We start from the raw sequence: 17876 nt of genomic DNA, 5'->3' as shown, positions 1-17876 counted from the left end.
TTGAAGGTGTACATTCGTACATACTCCCAATCCATCAATTCCATGCCATTTATCTGGGAAAAATTTAGCTTTTCGTCCTTGTTCGGTGTTTACTGCTGATGATTTCAAATGTTCCTCCCAAAAGTAAAGATTGCGCAAAATTATTTTAAATTCATTTCGTTTTTGTTTTGCTTACTTACAGATCAAAAATGCATGCAGTTTACAATTAGAAGGTGTGGATTTTTTTTTTTGCCAGAGTAAATTTGAAACGATGCAAACATTTCTGGCAAATGTCCAAAATTTCTCTACCGTCTAGATTTACGCTTACACATAAATGTCTGTAGCATGGAGGTCATCACAGCTGCAGGATTGCATCACAATTTCCCTTTTAAGCCGATCACCCAGAAACCAAATGTAATTTTTACGTTAAGACCTTTACTTGAAGTCTACAGCAATTGCTGCGTTGTGGTGGCATAATAAATTCATTCAAGGCTTAATGTTCATCGAAATTGAATACAATCCAATTTGACTACATGGCGAAAAAGTAGAGTAAAATTAAATTTCATAAAATATGAAGGATACAACCCAAAGGCAGCTAAAAGATTTTAGCCAAATGATTTTTCTCCTATTAATTATGATGAGTGGTGAGTATTTACAATGCATTTATTTTTATGTGGTAAAATAGAGTATAATTTGTTTTGCATTATCCCCATTTTTTTATAGATTTGATAAAGGGTGATATACCGAAACAATTTAATGCCTTCCAAATGTATGAAGAAACTTTGGCAAAAACCACTATGACAACCTATACACACCCACCCTGGGTGGAACCTTATTTTGATCCGACAACACCACGAAATGTCACAGCATTAATGGGTAAAAATGCATATTTAAGTTGTCGTGTACGAAATTTGGCCAATAAAACGGTAAGGATAATAAAAGAGTTTTTTTAATAAAAAAATACAACATGAGTAAGAAAGAACTTAAGGTGAGCAGAGTTGAATATTTACAATCTTATACAAGGGTCGGCCGAGTGCCTTCTATTATATGAATACATTCAGCAAAATTTTAAACATTAATGTTTTAATGGTGTGTGCGTAATTTTGTCATATTTGCCGTAGTTGAATGGTAATTATACCCCCCAGAAAAATGTCATAGGACGGATGTCCACCATTTCAACAACCATTACACTGAATTTGCATCAATTCTAATCCGCATCAATTCAGTGTTTTGAATGAATCCGCATCAATTCAGTGTAATTGCATCAATTCAGTGTTTTGAATGAGAATTAAAAAAATTTTGTGATATTTTCCCAAATAAATACTGGGAAATGGGAACGTTCGACCTAAAGTATTTTAAAAAATTCACAATTTTTCTAGAATGGAATTAGCATTTTGTCGACATAATTTAAATAATTTGAATCATTAATTATTAATTCTTACTTTTTTATACTATTTGAAACAAAAAACAAGTATATACGGCCGTAAGTTCGGCCAGGCCGAAGCTTATGTACCCTCCATCATGGATTGCGTAGAAACTTCTTCTAAACACTGCCATCCACAATCGAATTACTTAAGTTGCGGTAACGCTTGCCGATGGCAAGGTATCTTAAAACCTCCTAACACCATCTTCTAAATTGTATGTAAGTCCATACGTGGTATATATTAAATCGAAAAAGATCGATCCAATACGTATATAATTCAGTTTGACAAAGTAGACATAAAATTTTGACAAAATTTTCTATAGAAATAAAATTTTAACAAAATTTTCTATAGAAATAAAATTTTCACAAAATTTTCTATAGAAATAAAAATTTTCACAAAATTTTCTATAGAAAGAAAATGTTGACAAAAATGTCTACAGAAATAAAATTTTAACAAAATTTTCTATAGAAATAAACTTTTGACAAAATTTTCTATAGAAATAAAATCTTGGTAGATTATTTTTTGGCTCGAGTGGCAACCATGATTATGAACCGAATAAAATTTGAACAAAATTTTCTCTAGAAATAAAATTTTGACAAAATTTTCTATAGAAATAAAATTTTGGTAGATTATTTTTGGCTCTAGTTTCTAGTTTTGTGTGATTGGACCAATTTTGGTATGGTTGTTAGCGACCATATACTAACACCACGCTCCTAATTTGAACCGGATCGGATGACTTTTGCTCCTCCAAGAGGCTCCGGAGGTCAAATCTGGAGAACGTTTTATATGGGGACTATATATAATTATGGACCGATATGGACCAATTTTTGCACGGTTGCTAGAGATCATATACCAATACCATGTACCAAACTTCAGCCGGATCGGATGAAATTTGCTTCTCTTAGAGGCTCCGCAACCCAAATCTGGGGATCAGTTTATATGTGCGCTATATATAATTATGGACCGATGTGGACCAATTTTTGCACGGTTGCTAGAGACCATATACCAATACCATGTACCAAATTTCAGCCGGATCGGATGCAATTTGCTTCTCTTTGAGGCTTCGCAAGCCAAATCTGGAGATCGGTTTATATGGGGGCTATATATAATTATGGACCGATGTGGACCAAGTTTTGCATGATTGTTACAGACCATATATCAATAGCATGTACCAAATTTCAGCCGGATCGGATGCAATTTGCTTCTGTTTGAGGCTCCACAAGCCAAATCTGCGGATCGGTTTATATGCGGGCTATATATAATTAAGGACCGATATGGACCAATTTTTGCATGGTTGTTAGAGACCATATACCAACACCATGTACCAAATTTCAGCCGGATCGGATGAAATATGCTTCTCTTAGAGGCTCCACAAGCCAAATCTGGGGATCGGTTTATATGGGGGCTATATATAATTATGGACCGATGTGGACCAATTTTTGCATGGTTGTTAAAGACCATATACCAACATCATGTACCAAATTTCAGCCAGATCGGATGCAATTTGCTTCTCTTTGAGGCTCCGTAAGCCAAATCTGGGGATCGGTTTATATGGGGGCTATATATAATCATGGACCGATGTGGACCAATTTGTGCATGATTGTTAGAGACCATATACCAGCATCATCTACCAAATTTCAGCCGGATCGGATGAAATATGCTTCTCTTAGAGGCTCCACAAGCCAAATCTGGGGATCGGTTTATATGGGGGCTATATATAATTATGGACCGATATGGACCAATTTTTCCATGGTTGTTAGAGACCATATACCAACACCATGTACCAAATTTCAGCCGGATCGGATGAAATATGCTTCTGTTAGAGGCTCCACAAACCAAAGCTGAGGGTCCCTTTATATGGGGGCTATACGTAAAAGTGGACCGATATGGCCCATTTTCAATACCATCCGACCCACATCGATAACAACTACTTGTGCCAAGTTTCAAGTCGATAGCTTGTTTCGTTCGGAAGTTAGCGTGATTTCAACAGACGGACGGACGGACGGACATGCTTAGATCGACTCAGAATTTCACCACGACCCAGAATATATATAGTTTATGGGGTCTTAGACCAATATTTCGATGTGTTACAAACGGAATGACAAAGTTAATATACCCCCATCCTATGATGGAGGGTATAAAAATCGTGACAAAATTTTCTATGGAAATAACATTTTGACAATTTTTTCTATAAAAATAAAATTTTGGTAGATTATTTTTGACTCAAGTGGCAACCATGATTATGAACCGATATGGACCAATTTTTGTGTGATTGGGGATCGGCTATATATATATCTATAGACCGATTTCAACCGGATCGGATGAATTTTGCTCCTCCAAGAGGCTCCGGAGATCAAATCTGGGGAACGGTTTATATGGGGGCTATATATAATTATGGACCGATATGGACCAATTCTTGCGTGTTTCTTAGAGACCATGTTCTAACACCATGTTCCAAATTTCAACCGAATCGGATAAAATTTGCTCCTCCAAGAGGCTCCGGAGGACAAATCTGGGGATCGATTTATATGGGGGCTATATATAATTATGGACCGATATGGACCAATCCTTGCATGGTTGTTAGAGACCATATACTAACACCACGTACCAAATTTCAACCGGATCGGATGGATTTTGCTCCTCTAAGAGGCTCCGGAGTTCAAATCTCGGGATCGGTTTATATGGGGGCTATATATAATTATGGGCCGATGTGGACCAATTTTTGCATGGTCATTAGAGAACATATACCAACACCATTTACCAAATTTCAGCCGGATCGGATGAAATTTGCTTCTCTTAGAGGCTCCGCAAGCCGAAATGGGGGGATCGGTTTATATGGGGGCTATTTATAATTATGGACCGATGTGGACCAATTTTTGCGTGGTTGTTAGAGACCATATAAAGGGTGATTCTTTTGAGGTTAGGATTTTCATGCATTAGTATTTGACAGATCACGTGGGATTTCAGACATGGTGTCAAAGAGAAAGATGCTCAGTATGCTTTGACATTTCATCATGAATAGACTTACGATCTGCCACAACGTCGAATTTTCAGTGAATGGGCCCTAGAAAAGTTGGCAGAAAATCCGCTTTTTTATCGACAAATTTTGTTCAGCGATGAGGCTCATTTCTGGTTGAATGGCTACGTAAATAAGCAAAATTGCCGCATTTGGAGTGAAGAGCAACCAGAAGCCGTTCAAGAACTGCCCATGCATCCCGAAAAATGCACTGTTTGGTTTGGTTTGTACGCTGGTGGAATCATTGGACCGTATTTTTTCAAAGATGCTGTTGGACGCAACGTTACGGTGAATGGCGATCGCTATCGTTCGATGCTAACAAACTTTTTGTTGCCAAAAATGGAAGAACTGAACTTGGTTGACATGTGGTTTCAACAAGATGGCGCTACATGCCACACAGCTCGCGATTCTATGGCCATTTTGAGGGAAAACTTCGGAGAACAATTCATCTCAAGAAATGGACCGGTAAGTTGGCCACCAAGATCATGCGATTTGACGCCTTTAGACTATTTTTTGTGGGGCTACGTCAAGTCTAAAGTCTACAGAAATAAGCCAGCAACTATTCCACCTTTGGAAGACAACATTTCCGAAGAAATTCGGGCTATTCCGGCCGAAATGCTAGAAAAAGTTGCCCAAAATTGGACTTTCCGAATGGACCACCTAAGACGCAGCCGCGGTCAACATTTAAATGAAATTATCTTCAAAAAGTAAATGTCATGGACCAATCTAACGTTTCAAATAAAGAACCGATGAGATTTTGCAAATTTTATGCGTTTTTTTTTTTTTTTTTAAAGTTATCAAGCTCTTAACAAATCACCCTTTACTAACACCATGTACCAAATTTCAGCCGGATCGGATGAAATTTGCTTCTCTTAGAGCAATCGCAAGCCAAATTTGGGGGGCCGTTTATATGGGGGCTATACGTAAAAGTGGACCGGTATGGCCCATTTGCAATACCATCCGACCTACATCAATAAAAACTACTTGTGCCAAGTTTCAAGTCGATAGCTTGTTTCGTTCGGAAGTTAGCGTGATTTCAACAGACGGACGGACGGACGGACGGACATGCTCAGATCGACTCAGAATTTCACCACGACCCAGAATATATATATACTTTATGGGGTCTTAGAGCAATATTTCGATGTGTTACAAACGGAATGACAAAGTAAATATACCCCCATCCTATGGTGGATTTTGGTATGGTTGTTAGCGAGCATATACTAACACCACGTTCCTAATTTGAACCGGATCGGATGACTTTTGCTCCTCCAAGAGGCTCCGGAGGTCAAATCTGGAGAACGTTTTATATGGGGACTATATATAATTATGGACCGATATGGACCAATTTTTGCACGGTTGCTAGAGACCATATACCAATACCATGTACCAAACTTCAGCCGGATCGGATGAAATTTGCTTCTCTTAGAGGCTCCACAAGCCAAATCTGGGGATCGGTTTATATGGGGGCTATATATAATCATGGACCGATGTGGACCAATTTGTGCATGATTGTTAGAGACCATATACCAGCATCATGTACCAAATTTCAGCCGGATCGGATGAAATATGCTTCTCTTAGAGGCTCCACAAGCCAAATCTGGGGATCGGTTTATATGGGGGCTATATATAATTATGGACCGATATGGACCAATCCTTGCATGGTTGTTAGAGACCATATACTAACACCACGTACCAAATTTCAACCGGATTGGATGGATTTTGCTCCTCTAAGAGGCTCCGGAGTTCAAATCTGGGGATCGGCTTATATGGGGACTATTTATAATTATGGACCGATATGGACCAATTTTGGCATGGTTGTTAGAGACAATATACTAACACTACGTACCAAATTTCAATCGGATCGGATGACTTTTGCTCCTCTAAGAAGCTCCGGACGTCAAATCTGGGGATCGGTTTATATGGGGGCTATATATAATTATGGGCCGATGTGGACCAATTTTTGCATGGTCATTAGAGAACATATACCAACACCATTTACCAAATTTCAGCCGGATCGGATGAAATTTGCTTCTCTTAGAGGCTCCGCAAGCCGAAATGGGGGGATCGGTTTATATGGGGGCTATTTATAATTATGGACCGATGTGGACCAATTTTTGCGTGGTTGTTAGAGACCATATACTAACACCATGTACCAAATTTCAGCCGGATCGGATGAAATTTGCTTCTCTTAGAGCAATCGCAAGCCAAATTTGGGGGGCCGTTTATATGGGGGCTATACGTAAAAGTGGACCGGTATGGCCCATTTGCAATACCATCCGACCTACGTCAATAACAACTACTTGTGCCAAGTTTCAAGTCGATAGCTTGTTTCGTTCGGAAGTTAGCGTGATTTCAACAGACGGACGGACGGACGGACGGACATGCTCAGATCGACTCAGAATTTCACCACGACCCAGAATATATATATACTTTATGGGGTCTTAGAGCAATATTTCGATGTGTTACAAACGGAATGACAAAGTTAATATACCCCCATCCTATGGTGGAGGGTATAAAAAGAATTGTGTCTTAAAAGTATCCTTACTTCTTCTTTGGCTCGGAATCAATACCAAAATTGTTAAAGTAAAGACAAAGTCATTGGAAGCGGGTATGCTTTTTTTCAGTGTATTTAATTCATACAAAAAGGAGAATCCTATAATATTGGCATAATGAAAAATATGAAAAAAATTAATCCCAAAATTTTTCAGGTTTCCTGGATAAGACATCGAGATATGCATATCCTGACTGTAGGCACTTACACATATACATCGGATTTAAGGTTTCAGGCCATACATCACAACAATTCCGAAGATTGGACGTTGCAGATAAAATGGACTCAGAAACGAGATGCTGGCATGTTTGAATGCCAAATATCCACGCAGCCAGTACGAAGTTATTTTGTGAATCTTAATGTTGTAGGTAAGTATGGATGGTTGGTGGAAATCAGTGAAAATGTTATAATTGTTAGTTTGCAGGGACGCAATTTATGTCCATAGTGGATATTAGCAAGCCAATAAACACAAGCACTGGACATATATGTTTTCAAAAAAATTTTGTTTTCAAAGTATTAGGGTAAAATTCAAGTTGAGAAATTGTTGAGAAAATAGCTTTTTCATACGATAGGAGTATTTATCGTTTGGATTTATCGTAGTAGGGTCGATTTTAGTCAACATGATTTAGGCAACTTCGATTTTTCGACTTTCTTACCCAACAACAAAACATTTCTTTGTGTATGTATAAATTCCTGTTTTTTTTCATTTTTCTTATAGTTCCAACGGCAACAATACACGGCGGTTCTGATTTCCATGTGGATAAAGGGAGCACAATAAATTTAACATGTACTGTGAAATTTAGTCTAGAGCCGCCAGAATACATATTTTGGTATCATCATGAAGAGGTAAATAAATGTATTTAATTTCAAGAAGTAAGTGCACTGAGAGAATTCCCTTCGTTAATATTTTTCAAAATCGGTCTATAATTATACATAGCTCCTATATACACCGAAAAAAAGTAAACTGTTTTATAGGAAGAATGAACTACCTCGCGCGAAAATTGAACTATTTTGTACTACCTGTTTTGAGATTTCCACGAAGTGTTGTTAAAACCAGGAAAATTTAGTACCATGTTGTACTTTTTAACTGTTGTTCTCAAAATTACTCCCTCTCATTGAAGAAAAAATTAACAAAAATTAAATAAGAAAATCTTTGGCGCCAAATCATGACCATTTTAACCATACCGTAGTTCATTCTTACTATTTTTGGGAATCGTATGAAAATGTTCATTTGTTTTAGTTAAAAATGAACTTATGTGTATAGTCATTGAACTTTATACTCGCGTTTAGTTCATAAAATGTTTGAGACATACGAAAAAAACGAAAATTTCATTGGACTGCGGGAAATTTCGCAAAAAATAATAAAATTGAACTACACGCAAATAATTTTTTTGCAATAAAAATAAGTTAAATTTGGCGTTAGTTAAACTACGGAAATTTTTTTCTGTGTAAATCTGCAATACAATTTAAAAGACAATGTTAGGAAAGTCTAATATACCTTGCAATCGGTAACTGTTACCACAACCCAAGTAAATTTGTTGTTGATGACAGTCTTTAGTAGAACTTTATACCCAATCCATTGGGGATTCAGTCTGCCTCCATTTACTTGTTATACCCACCATGGTGTGGTATAATAAGTTTGTCATTCCGTTTGTAACACATCGAAATATCGTCCGTCTGTCTGTTGTAATCACGCTAGAGCTTTCAATAATGGCACACATTAGTTTTTTGTTTGCAAACAGGTTAAGTTCGCAGATGAGCTAAATCGGTCCAGATTTTGATATAGCGCCCATATAAATCGACCAAACGATTTGGGGTCTTGATCGTCTAGAAAACGTAGTTTTTACCCGATTTGCATGAAAAAGAAAATCTAGAGGTTTTTTTGGGACCATAAAGATGTGTGCCGAAAATGGCGAGTGTCGTCTGTTGAAATCACGCTAACTTTCGAACGAAACAAGCTATCGACTTGAAACTTGGCACAAGTAGTTGTTATTGATGTACGTCGGATGGTATTGCAAATGGGCCATATCGGTCCACTTTTTTGTACATTTAAACGGACCATTTGGCAAATTGACAAATTTGGCTTGCGGAGCCTCTAAGAGAAGCAAATTTCATCCGATCCGAAATTTGGTACATGGTGTTAGTATATGGTCTCTAACAACCATGCAAAACTTGGTCTGCATCTGTCTATAATTATATATAGCCCCCATATAAACCGATCCCTAGATTTGGCTTGGCCTCTAAGAGAAGCAAATTTTATCTGATCCGGTTAAAATTTGGCACATGGTGTTAGTATATGGTATCCAACAACCATGCAAAAATTGGTCCACATAGGTTCATAATTATAAATAGCCCGCATATGAACCGATCCCCAGATTTGGCTTGCGATCGCTCTAAGAGAAGCAAATTTCATCCGATCCGGCTGAATTTGGTACATGGTATCAGCATATGATCTCTAACAACCATGCAAAAATTTGTCTACATCTGTCTACAATTATATATAGCCCCCATATAAACCGTTCCCCAGATTTGGCTTGGCCTCTAAGAGAAGCAAATTTCATCCGATCCGGTTGAAATTTGGTACATGGTGTTGGTATATGGTATCTAACAACCATACAATAATTGGTCCACATAGGTTCATAATTATAAATAGCCCCCATATGAACCGATCCCCAGATGTGGCATGCGGAGCGTCTAAGAGAAGCAAATTTCATCCGATCCGGCTGAAATTTGGTACATGGTGTCAGCATATGATCTCTAACAACCATGAAAAAATTGGTCCACATCGGTCCATAATTATATATAGCCACCATATAAACCGATCCTGAGATTTGGTTTTGGAGCCTCTTGGAGGAGCAAATTTCATCCGAGTCAGTTGAAATTTGGTACATAGTACTTGTATATGGCCGTTAACAACCATGCCTAACTAGGTCCATATCGGTCTATAGTTATATATAGCCCTCAGATAAATCGGTCTCCAATCTCACAAAAATTGGTCCATATCAAGCTCATATTTGTATATAGCCCCCATATAAGCGACCCCTATATTTCAGTTCTGGCTCTCTACGTACCGTGTAAAAGTCCATATCGATTCGTAATTATTTGTAGACTTACCTATACATACCTTTTTTGTCTAATATATACCACGTATGGACTAACTCACAATTTAGAAAACGATGTTAAGGAGTTTTAAGATACCACAACAAAATTAATTCAATTGTGGATGACAGTCTTTCGTAGAAGTTTCTACGCAATTCATGATGGTGGGTACATAAGATTAAGCCTGGCCGAACTTACGGCCGTATATAGTTGTTTTTATTTAATTTTGTAGCCTGCTTTACTAATGCTAATAATTTCGTTTTATTTCTATCACAATATATTAGGTTATTAATTACGATTCAACAAGAGGAGGAGTCTCTGTGGTAACTGAGAAAGGTGATATCACCACGTCATATCTGCTGGTACAAAATGCTGATCTTGCAGATTCAGGGAAGTACTCATGTGCTCCATCAAATGCTGAATTGACCAGTGTTCATGTGCACGTTCTGAGTGGTAAGTAGTCATGAGATCGACTTATAAATGTGAATAATATGAGAAAATTTAAGAAAATCGGAGGTTTATGCACAAAGGTTTAAAAAGACCCTAAGGGAAATTGGCTCAAACTGCCACTGGTGACGGTGGTATCGGTGCTCCAGTTTGTCGCAATTTTAAAATTGTTATTGATTTCTATACGTATTTCCTGATAATGCAATTATAAGAACAACTTATTGTTTATCTATTCTAAAGGTTTTTCGTTTCCGGTGCGATTCGGGTACTGAAAATGAAACAGGTTCCTCAGAGTTTGTCCTAGACTAGTTCATGTGAACCTGTCTATGGGGTGGCCCTACTAAATTGTCCCAGAACGTGACCTTCAGAATGAGTTCATATCTTGTCATAATGTGCAAATTTACCCCGTCAATGACAAATGACAAATAAAGTGACCGGTCCATTTCTTACGTTTTGACTAGAACTGAGACTGGTTCCAATACACCGGGGACTAGTCCTTTGCCTGTCCTGGGGTTGATTCCACTACCGTAGGTGGCTTCATAGAAGATAACCTTGTAACAACGTGAAGCAAATCAATTGCTTGACTCTTTCTAGGCCAGTCGAAGAGTAAACAGAGGGCGATTCGGTGAGCTTTTCAATTTTTTGGAACTTCAATAGCTTTAGTCCAAGCTTATTTGTCAATGTGTGTTGCATCCATTCTCGCGATATGTTCGGTTCACGGACAATATTTCTATCACTACGGCGTACACTGAAAACAAGCATGCCCGATGCCAAAGATTTTGTCATTACACTAATCAATTTGGTATTGATGTCGAGCCAAAGAAGCGGAGAATTAAAGTAAGGATACCTTTAAGACAGAATTCTCTTTTAAGTTTGAGTTTTTCTAACTTGATTCTAGGACAAAAATTTTATTTCCTTCATTTGTTTCGTCTTTTTTTCATGTAAAAATAAAGTCCTTTAAAAACGTGTTAACGACAATTTTCAAATTCATACTCGACTTCAAGTAGAAATTATGCAAAGTTTAAAGTAAAAATCGTCTTTAAAATAAAGTGTTTAAAAACATGTCCTATTTGTAAACGTTTTTTTTTCATTAGTTTTAAAAAATTCTTCTTACTAATTAAAGACAAGTTGACCTTTGTCAAACAAAATTTTCTTTCAAGGTTATAGTCTTTTGGACAAGAAAAAAAAATTTTATCTAAGAAATGCGTCTTCTATGCTAAACAAAAAACGCATTCGTATTTTAAGGACACGAAATCTTTGGCTTCACGACAACAATTTTTCAGTGCAAGTAAACGTTTTTAATTAAAATATTGAAACACATCTCCTATTTTTAAATGCTTTGTTGACTTTGTAGTCAATATAAAATATTGACAAGTTTAAATACGATTTAATTAATTTTGAAGAATTTTTCAAAATTATTAATGTCAAGTTGATTTTAATCAAACAAAACTTTCTTTCATGTAATGATGCTCATTTTTAAGTCGAATCACCTAACTATAAGGACAAAATGACTTTATTCAAAATTTTATCAACAAGGAAAAAATCGTTATATTAGAGAAATGTGTCTTCGGATCATTTCTGGCGCTGTTACCGTCTTTATTCTCCACTCTTTGGAGGTGATACAACACTGCCACTATCACAGTAACGTGCAATGGAGAAAACAAGTATATACAGCCGTAAGTTCGGCCAGGCCGAAGCTTATGTACCCTCCATCATGGATTGCGTAGAAACTTCTTCTAAACACTGCCATCCACAATCGAATTACTTAAGTTGCGGTAACGCTTGCCGATGGCAAGGTATCTTAACATCTCCTAACACCATCTTCTAAATTGTATGTAAGTCCATACGTGGTATATATTAAATCAAAAAAGATCGATCCAATACGTATATAATTCAGTTTGACAAAGTAGACATAAAATTTTGACAAGATTTTCTACAGAAATAAAATTTTAACAAAATTTTCTATAGAAATAAAATTTTAACAAAATTTTCTATAGAAATAAAATTTTGACAAAATTTTCTATAGAAAGAAAATTTTGACAAAAATAAAATAAAATTTTAACAAAATTTTCTATAGAAATAAACTTTTGACAAAATAAAATCTTGGTAGATTATTTTTGGCTCGAGTGGCAACCCTGATTATGAACCGAATAAAATTTGAACAAAATTTTCTATAGAAATAAAATTTTGACAAAATTTTCTATAGAAATAAAATTTTGACAATGATGAAAATTTTATTATGAACCGAATAAAATTTTGACAAAATTTTCTATAGAAATAAAATTTTTACAAAATTTTCTATAGAAATAAAATTTTGACAAAATTTTCTATAGAAATAAAATTTTGGTAGATTATTTTTGGCTCTAGTGGCAACCATGATTATGAACCGATATGGACCAATTTTTGTGTGATTGGACCAATTTTGGTATGGTTGTTAGCGACCATATACTAACACCACGTTCCTAATTTGAACCGGATCGGATGAATTTTGCTCCTCAAAGAGGCTCCGGAGGTCAAATCTGGAGAACGTTTTATATGGGGGCTATATATAATTATGCACCGATATGGATCAATTGTGGCACGGTTGTTAAAGATCATATACTAACACCATGTTCCAAATTACAACCAGATTGGATGAAATTTGCTTCTCTTGGAGACTTCGCAAGCCAAATCTGGAGATCGGTTTATATGGGGGCTATATATAATTATGGACCGATGTGCACCAATTTTTGCATGGTTGTTAGAGACCATATACCAACACCATGTACCAAATTTCAGGCGGATCGGATGAAATTTGCTTCTCTTTTAGGCTCCACATGCCAAATCTGGGGATCGGTTTATATAGGGGCTATATATAATTATGGACCGATGTGGACCAATTTTTGCATGGTTGTTAGAGACTATATACCAACACCATGTACCAAATTTCAGTCGGAACGGATGAAATTTGCTTCTCTTTTAGGCTCCGCAAGCCAAATCTGGGGATCGGTTTATATGGGGGCTATATATAATCATGGACCGATATGGACCAATTTTTGCATGGTTGTTAGAGACCATATACCAACATCATGTACCAAATTTCAGCCGGATCGGATGAAATTTTCTTCTCTTTGAGGCTCCGCAAGCCAAATCTGAGGGTCCCTTTATATGGGGGCTAAACGTAAAAGTGGACCGATCAATACCATCCGACCTACGTCGATAGCAACTACTTGTGCCAAGTTACAAGTCGATAGCTTGTTTCGTTCGGAAGTTAGCGTGATTTAAACAGACGGACGGACGGACGGATATGCTTAGATCGACTCAGAATTTCACCACGACCCAGAATATATATACTTTATGGGGTCTTAGAGCAATATTTCCATGTGTTACAAACGGAATGACAAAGTTAATATACCCCCATCCTATGATGGAGGGTATAAAAAATTATTTATTCTCATTTAAATGGTATGGGGCACTAACGATACCAATTTGGCTTTCCCATCCAAATACACTGAAACAATTTAGATTATTTATAATTTTAACTAAACACTATTACAAACGCTGACATCACGCCGATATCACAAAAATAATTCAAGAAAATTTAACAAATATAATGAATTTTTTCATTTGTTAACGAGAATTTTGTCGTTTTGGGGGAAAATTGGACTTCAAAATTGCAAGAATATCTTAAGTGCCATACGAACTTCAAGATTTGTAGTAAAATTTACAACTTTATAGAAATAAGGAAATATTTTTTGAGAAATACGAATTTAGTAAATCTTTATGCTTCGTTTGCGTACAATTTTTTCCCGTTTTTTATTTCATTTAACTAACATACGAAAAAATATTAGAGTAGAGGAAACTTTCCAAAAAAATAATAATTCTATGAACTAAAATAAAATTAAACTGGCTTTAGTGAAATAGAGGGTTCACCTTTTTTTTAGTGCATAAACATTGAATTCCATCACGAATAACTTTATTTCTGAATGTACGAGTAATAGATCGATATGCTTTTGTATGCTAGTAAACAATAAAAATAAAATAAATATGTGAGCTGTTAAACAAGCGGTTTAGGAATGATGGAAACCTGAATTTGGTTGCATACCTATCCGACACCCTATATATACGTTGTAAAGTCCTAAATCCATCCACAATGGCAAATGGTACGCCATCCTGTATGTGTGTGTGTGTTGATATAAAAGAAACAAGCAGAAGAGAGCGATAAGTAAATTTCCAAGATCTCATTACAAAATTATACCCTATCAATTTTATTTTCGGATATCAAAATCATCAGAGAGTAATCTGCCGGTTGTGTTGAGTTTATGAGTATTGGTAGCACTACGGTGGTATCATTGCTACGGTCTGTTTACAAAGAATATTGTTGCCTAAAGATGTACGTGTCCATCTATGTAGCAACAAATTAGAGTGGGATTGATTCTTGGTAAATGCCATTAGTTTGCCAGACAGTCTGGAGTAATGGAGCGATGATTTCATTTATATGATAGGTATGTATATTTTAGTTTATTAATAAATTCTTGTCACCAAGGATGATATTAGAATGGTTCATGTATTTATTCAATCTTGTGACAATTTTGTAAATAGGTAGAAATGGAATGGATCGGAAAACATTTTATAAATAAATTGCAATAATGAACTTTAAATTGTGTAACCCTCAAGTGAGTAAATTAGAAAGTCGGACGGGGCCGACTATATCATACCCTAAACCACCCCTACTGAATTAGTAACTTTGTTTGTGGGGAATGAGTTACTACTCGAGGTGGGGTTTGAATTCCTAGGACTGAGAGATAACCAGCATTTCCATATGTAAGAACATTAAGGGGTGCATAGTTATGGGAATTTTATCACAATCTGAACAGAAATGTCTGATATTAGGAGCTATAGTTAATTCTGAACCTACAGAGTTTGTATGCCACTAATATTGCTTCCATTATTAAACAAGTAAGTAAAGTAGAAAGTCGGGCGGGGCCGACTATATCATACCCTAAACCACCCTTACTGAATTAGTAATCATAAGCATTTGTGGGGTAACATATAGGTCTGGGAGATAAACCGCAGTTACATATTTAAGAAAATTAAGGGGTACATGTCTATGGGTGCTTTGTGTCAATCTGACTACTGCTCATAGTCAATGTTGCCAGGGAAAATGTTCGGTTTACCCTACAAGGACAAAAAAAGTTCCCTACTTTCCCATACATTCACAAACAATTTTCCCTGCTATTTTTTCGTTAAATTTAAAAAAGATTTACAAAACAAAAATGGTTCTAAGTACTTTATTATCTTAAAACATGAATATGCAACGTATATAAGAATATAAATTTGTATTAACACCACGGTTGCCACATTTGGTAGAATTCTACCCACATTAGTAATCTTTTTTGTTAAATTTCTATAAAAATAAAATTTTGGAAAAGTTTCTATAAACAAATTTTTGTGAGAAATTTTTCTATAGAAATAAAATTTTGAGAAAAAATTTTATAGAAATAAAATTTTGAGAAAAAATTCCACAGAAATAACATTTTGCGAAAATTGTTTATAGAAATAATAGTTTGAAAAAATTTTGACAATTTTGACAAAATGTTCTATAGAAATAAAATGTTGACAAAATTTCCTACAGGAATAAAGTTTACCACACATTGTAAAAGATCAAGCCTTGTCGGCTTCTAATTTCCTCCTCTAGAGCCACCAAAATGTAAAAATTATTACAAATTGTGTTGAGTGAAAATGTCCTACATTGTGGCCCTACGTCCCTACAAGATGCTAAATATTAGAAAAACCCTACATATAGGGAATTTCCCCTACTTCTAGCAACACTGGCTGTGTTGATATTGCACCTACGGAGTTAGTATGCCACTAATATTGAGCCCATTATTAAACAAGTATATACAGCAGTAAGTTCGGCCGGGCCGAATCTTAAATACCCACCACCATGAACCAAGTATTAGGATTTCCTTTGAAATTTCAGGAGGGCTTGAGGACTTGAGGACACTTCCCGAAGATATATTTAAAGATTTCACCTATGAGGACTATATCAGATTCTGGATTTATAAGAACCATTTTTGTTTGAGTTTTAGAGGAATCATTAACATCTCTTGTAAGTGTGCAAGAAAATTATAAAATAACGTCTTGATTTGAAATTTTAAATCTGTAGATTTTCACCCGAAAAATAAAATCTGGAAATTTTACATTGAGTTTCAAGCAATTTTCATGATCAGTGCGCCTTCTATACTCACAAGAAGTGAAATTGGTCTATATGGAGACATTACCAAATGGACCGATAAAAACTTAATCCGATACACGTTTTTGTGAGCCTTAAATACGAGAATATTTACAATTTCAGGCAAATCGGATAAAAACTAGGTTTCTAGAAACCTAAGGAGTTAAATCGGGAAATCGTTCTTATATGGGCTATACTAAAATACCGACCGATACTAACCGTTTTCGGCACACCTCTTTATGGCCCAAAAATACCTCTAGATTTCCAATTTCAGGCAAATTGGATAATAACTACGGTTTCTATAAGCCCAAGAAGTAAAATCGGGAGGTCGGTTTATATGGGGGCTATACCAAAACATGGACCGACACTCACCATTTTTGGCACACCTCTTCAAGGTCCCAAAATATCTCTAGATTTTCAATTTCGCGCAAATTGGATGAAAACTACGGTTTCTATAAGCGAAAGACCCCAAATCGGGAGGTCGGTTTATATGGGGGCTATACCAAACCATGGACCGACACTCACCATTTTTGGCACACCTCTTCAAGGTCCCAAAATACCTCTAGATTTTCAATTTCGCGCAAATTGGATGAAAACTACGGTTTCTATAAGCGAAAGACCCCAAATCGGGAGGTCGGTTTATATGGGGGCTATACCAAAACATGGACCGACACTCACCATTTTTGGCACACCTCTTCAAGGTCCCAAAATATCTCTAGATTTTCAATTTCGCGCAAATTGGATGAAAACTACGGTTTCTATAAGCGAAAGACCCCAAATCGGGAGGTTGGTTTATATGGGGGCTATACCAAAACATGGCCCGATATAGCCCATCTTCGAACTTGACCTGCGCGCAGACAAAAGACGATTCTGTGCCAAATTTTAGGACGATAGCTCCATTATTGAATGCTGTAGCGTGATTACAACAGACAGCCAGACAGACAGACAGACAGACAGACGGACAGACGGACATGCTTATATCGTCTTAGAATTTCTCCCTGATCAAGAATATATATACTTTATATAGTCGGAAATCGATATTTCGATGCGTTACAAACGGAATGACAAACTTATTATACCCCGTCACCATTCTATGGTGGTGGGTATAAAAAGAGAAAATCGTTAAATTAGTGTGGGTAACAAATA

At 36.3% G+C, this 17876-nt stretch overlaps 1 protein-coding gene across 1 annotated transcript in view; it reads left to right on the top strand.

The window, feature by feature from the left end:
• Nucleotides 1-17876, top strand: part of LOC142236216 (hemicentin-2-like) — a 115957-nt gene that overhangs the window by 71770 nt on the left and 26311 nt on the right. Inside the window, exons 2-6 of the mRNA XM_075307479.1 lie at nt 182-623; nt 703-905; nt 7128-7338; nt 7689-7816; nt 10354-10522. Coding sequence (XP_075163594.1) covers nt 551-623; nt 703-905; nt 7128-7338; nt 7689-7816; nt 10354-10522 — 784 coding nt within the window. The 5' untranslated portion in view covers nt 182-550. The remainder of the gene's footprint in view (nt 1-181; nt 624-702; nt 906-7127; nt 7339-7688; nt 7817-10353; nt 10523-17876) is intronic.

This window comes from Haematobia irritans, chromosome 4 (assembly GCF_050003625.1).
Source record: "Haematobia irritans isolate KBUSLIRL chromosome 4, ASM5000362v1, whole genome shotgun sequence".
NCBI classification, from domain to species: domain Eukaryota; kingdom Metazoa; phylum Arthropoda; class Insecta; order Diptera; family Muscidae; genus Haematobia; species Haematobia irritans.
This window is presented reverse-complemented; position numbering and strand designations above follow the sequence as displayed.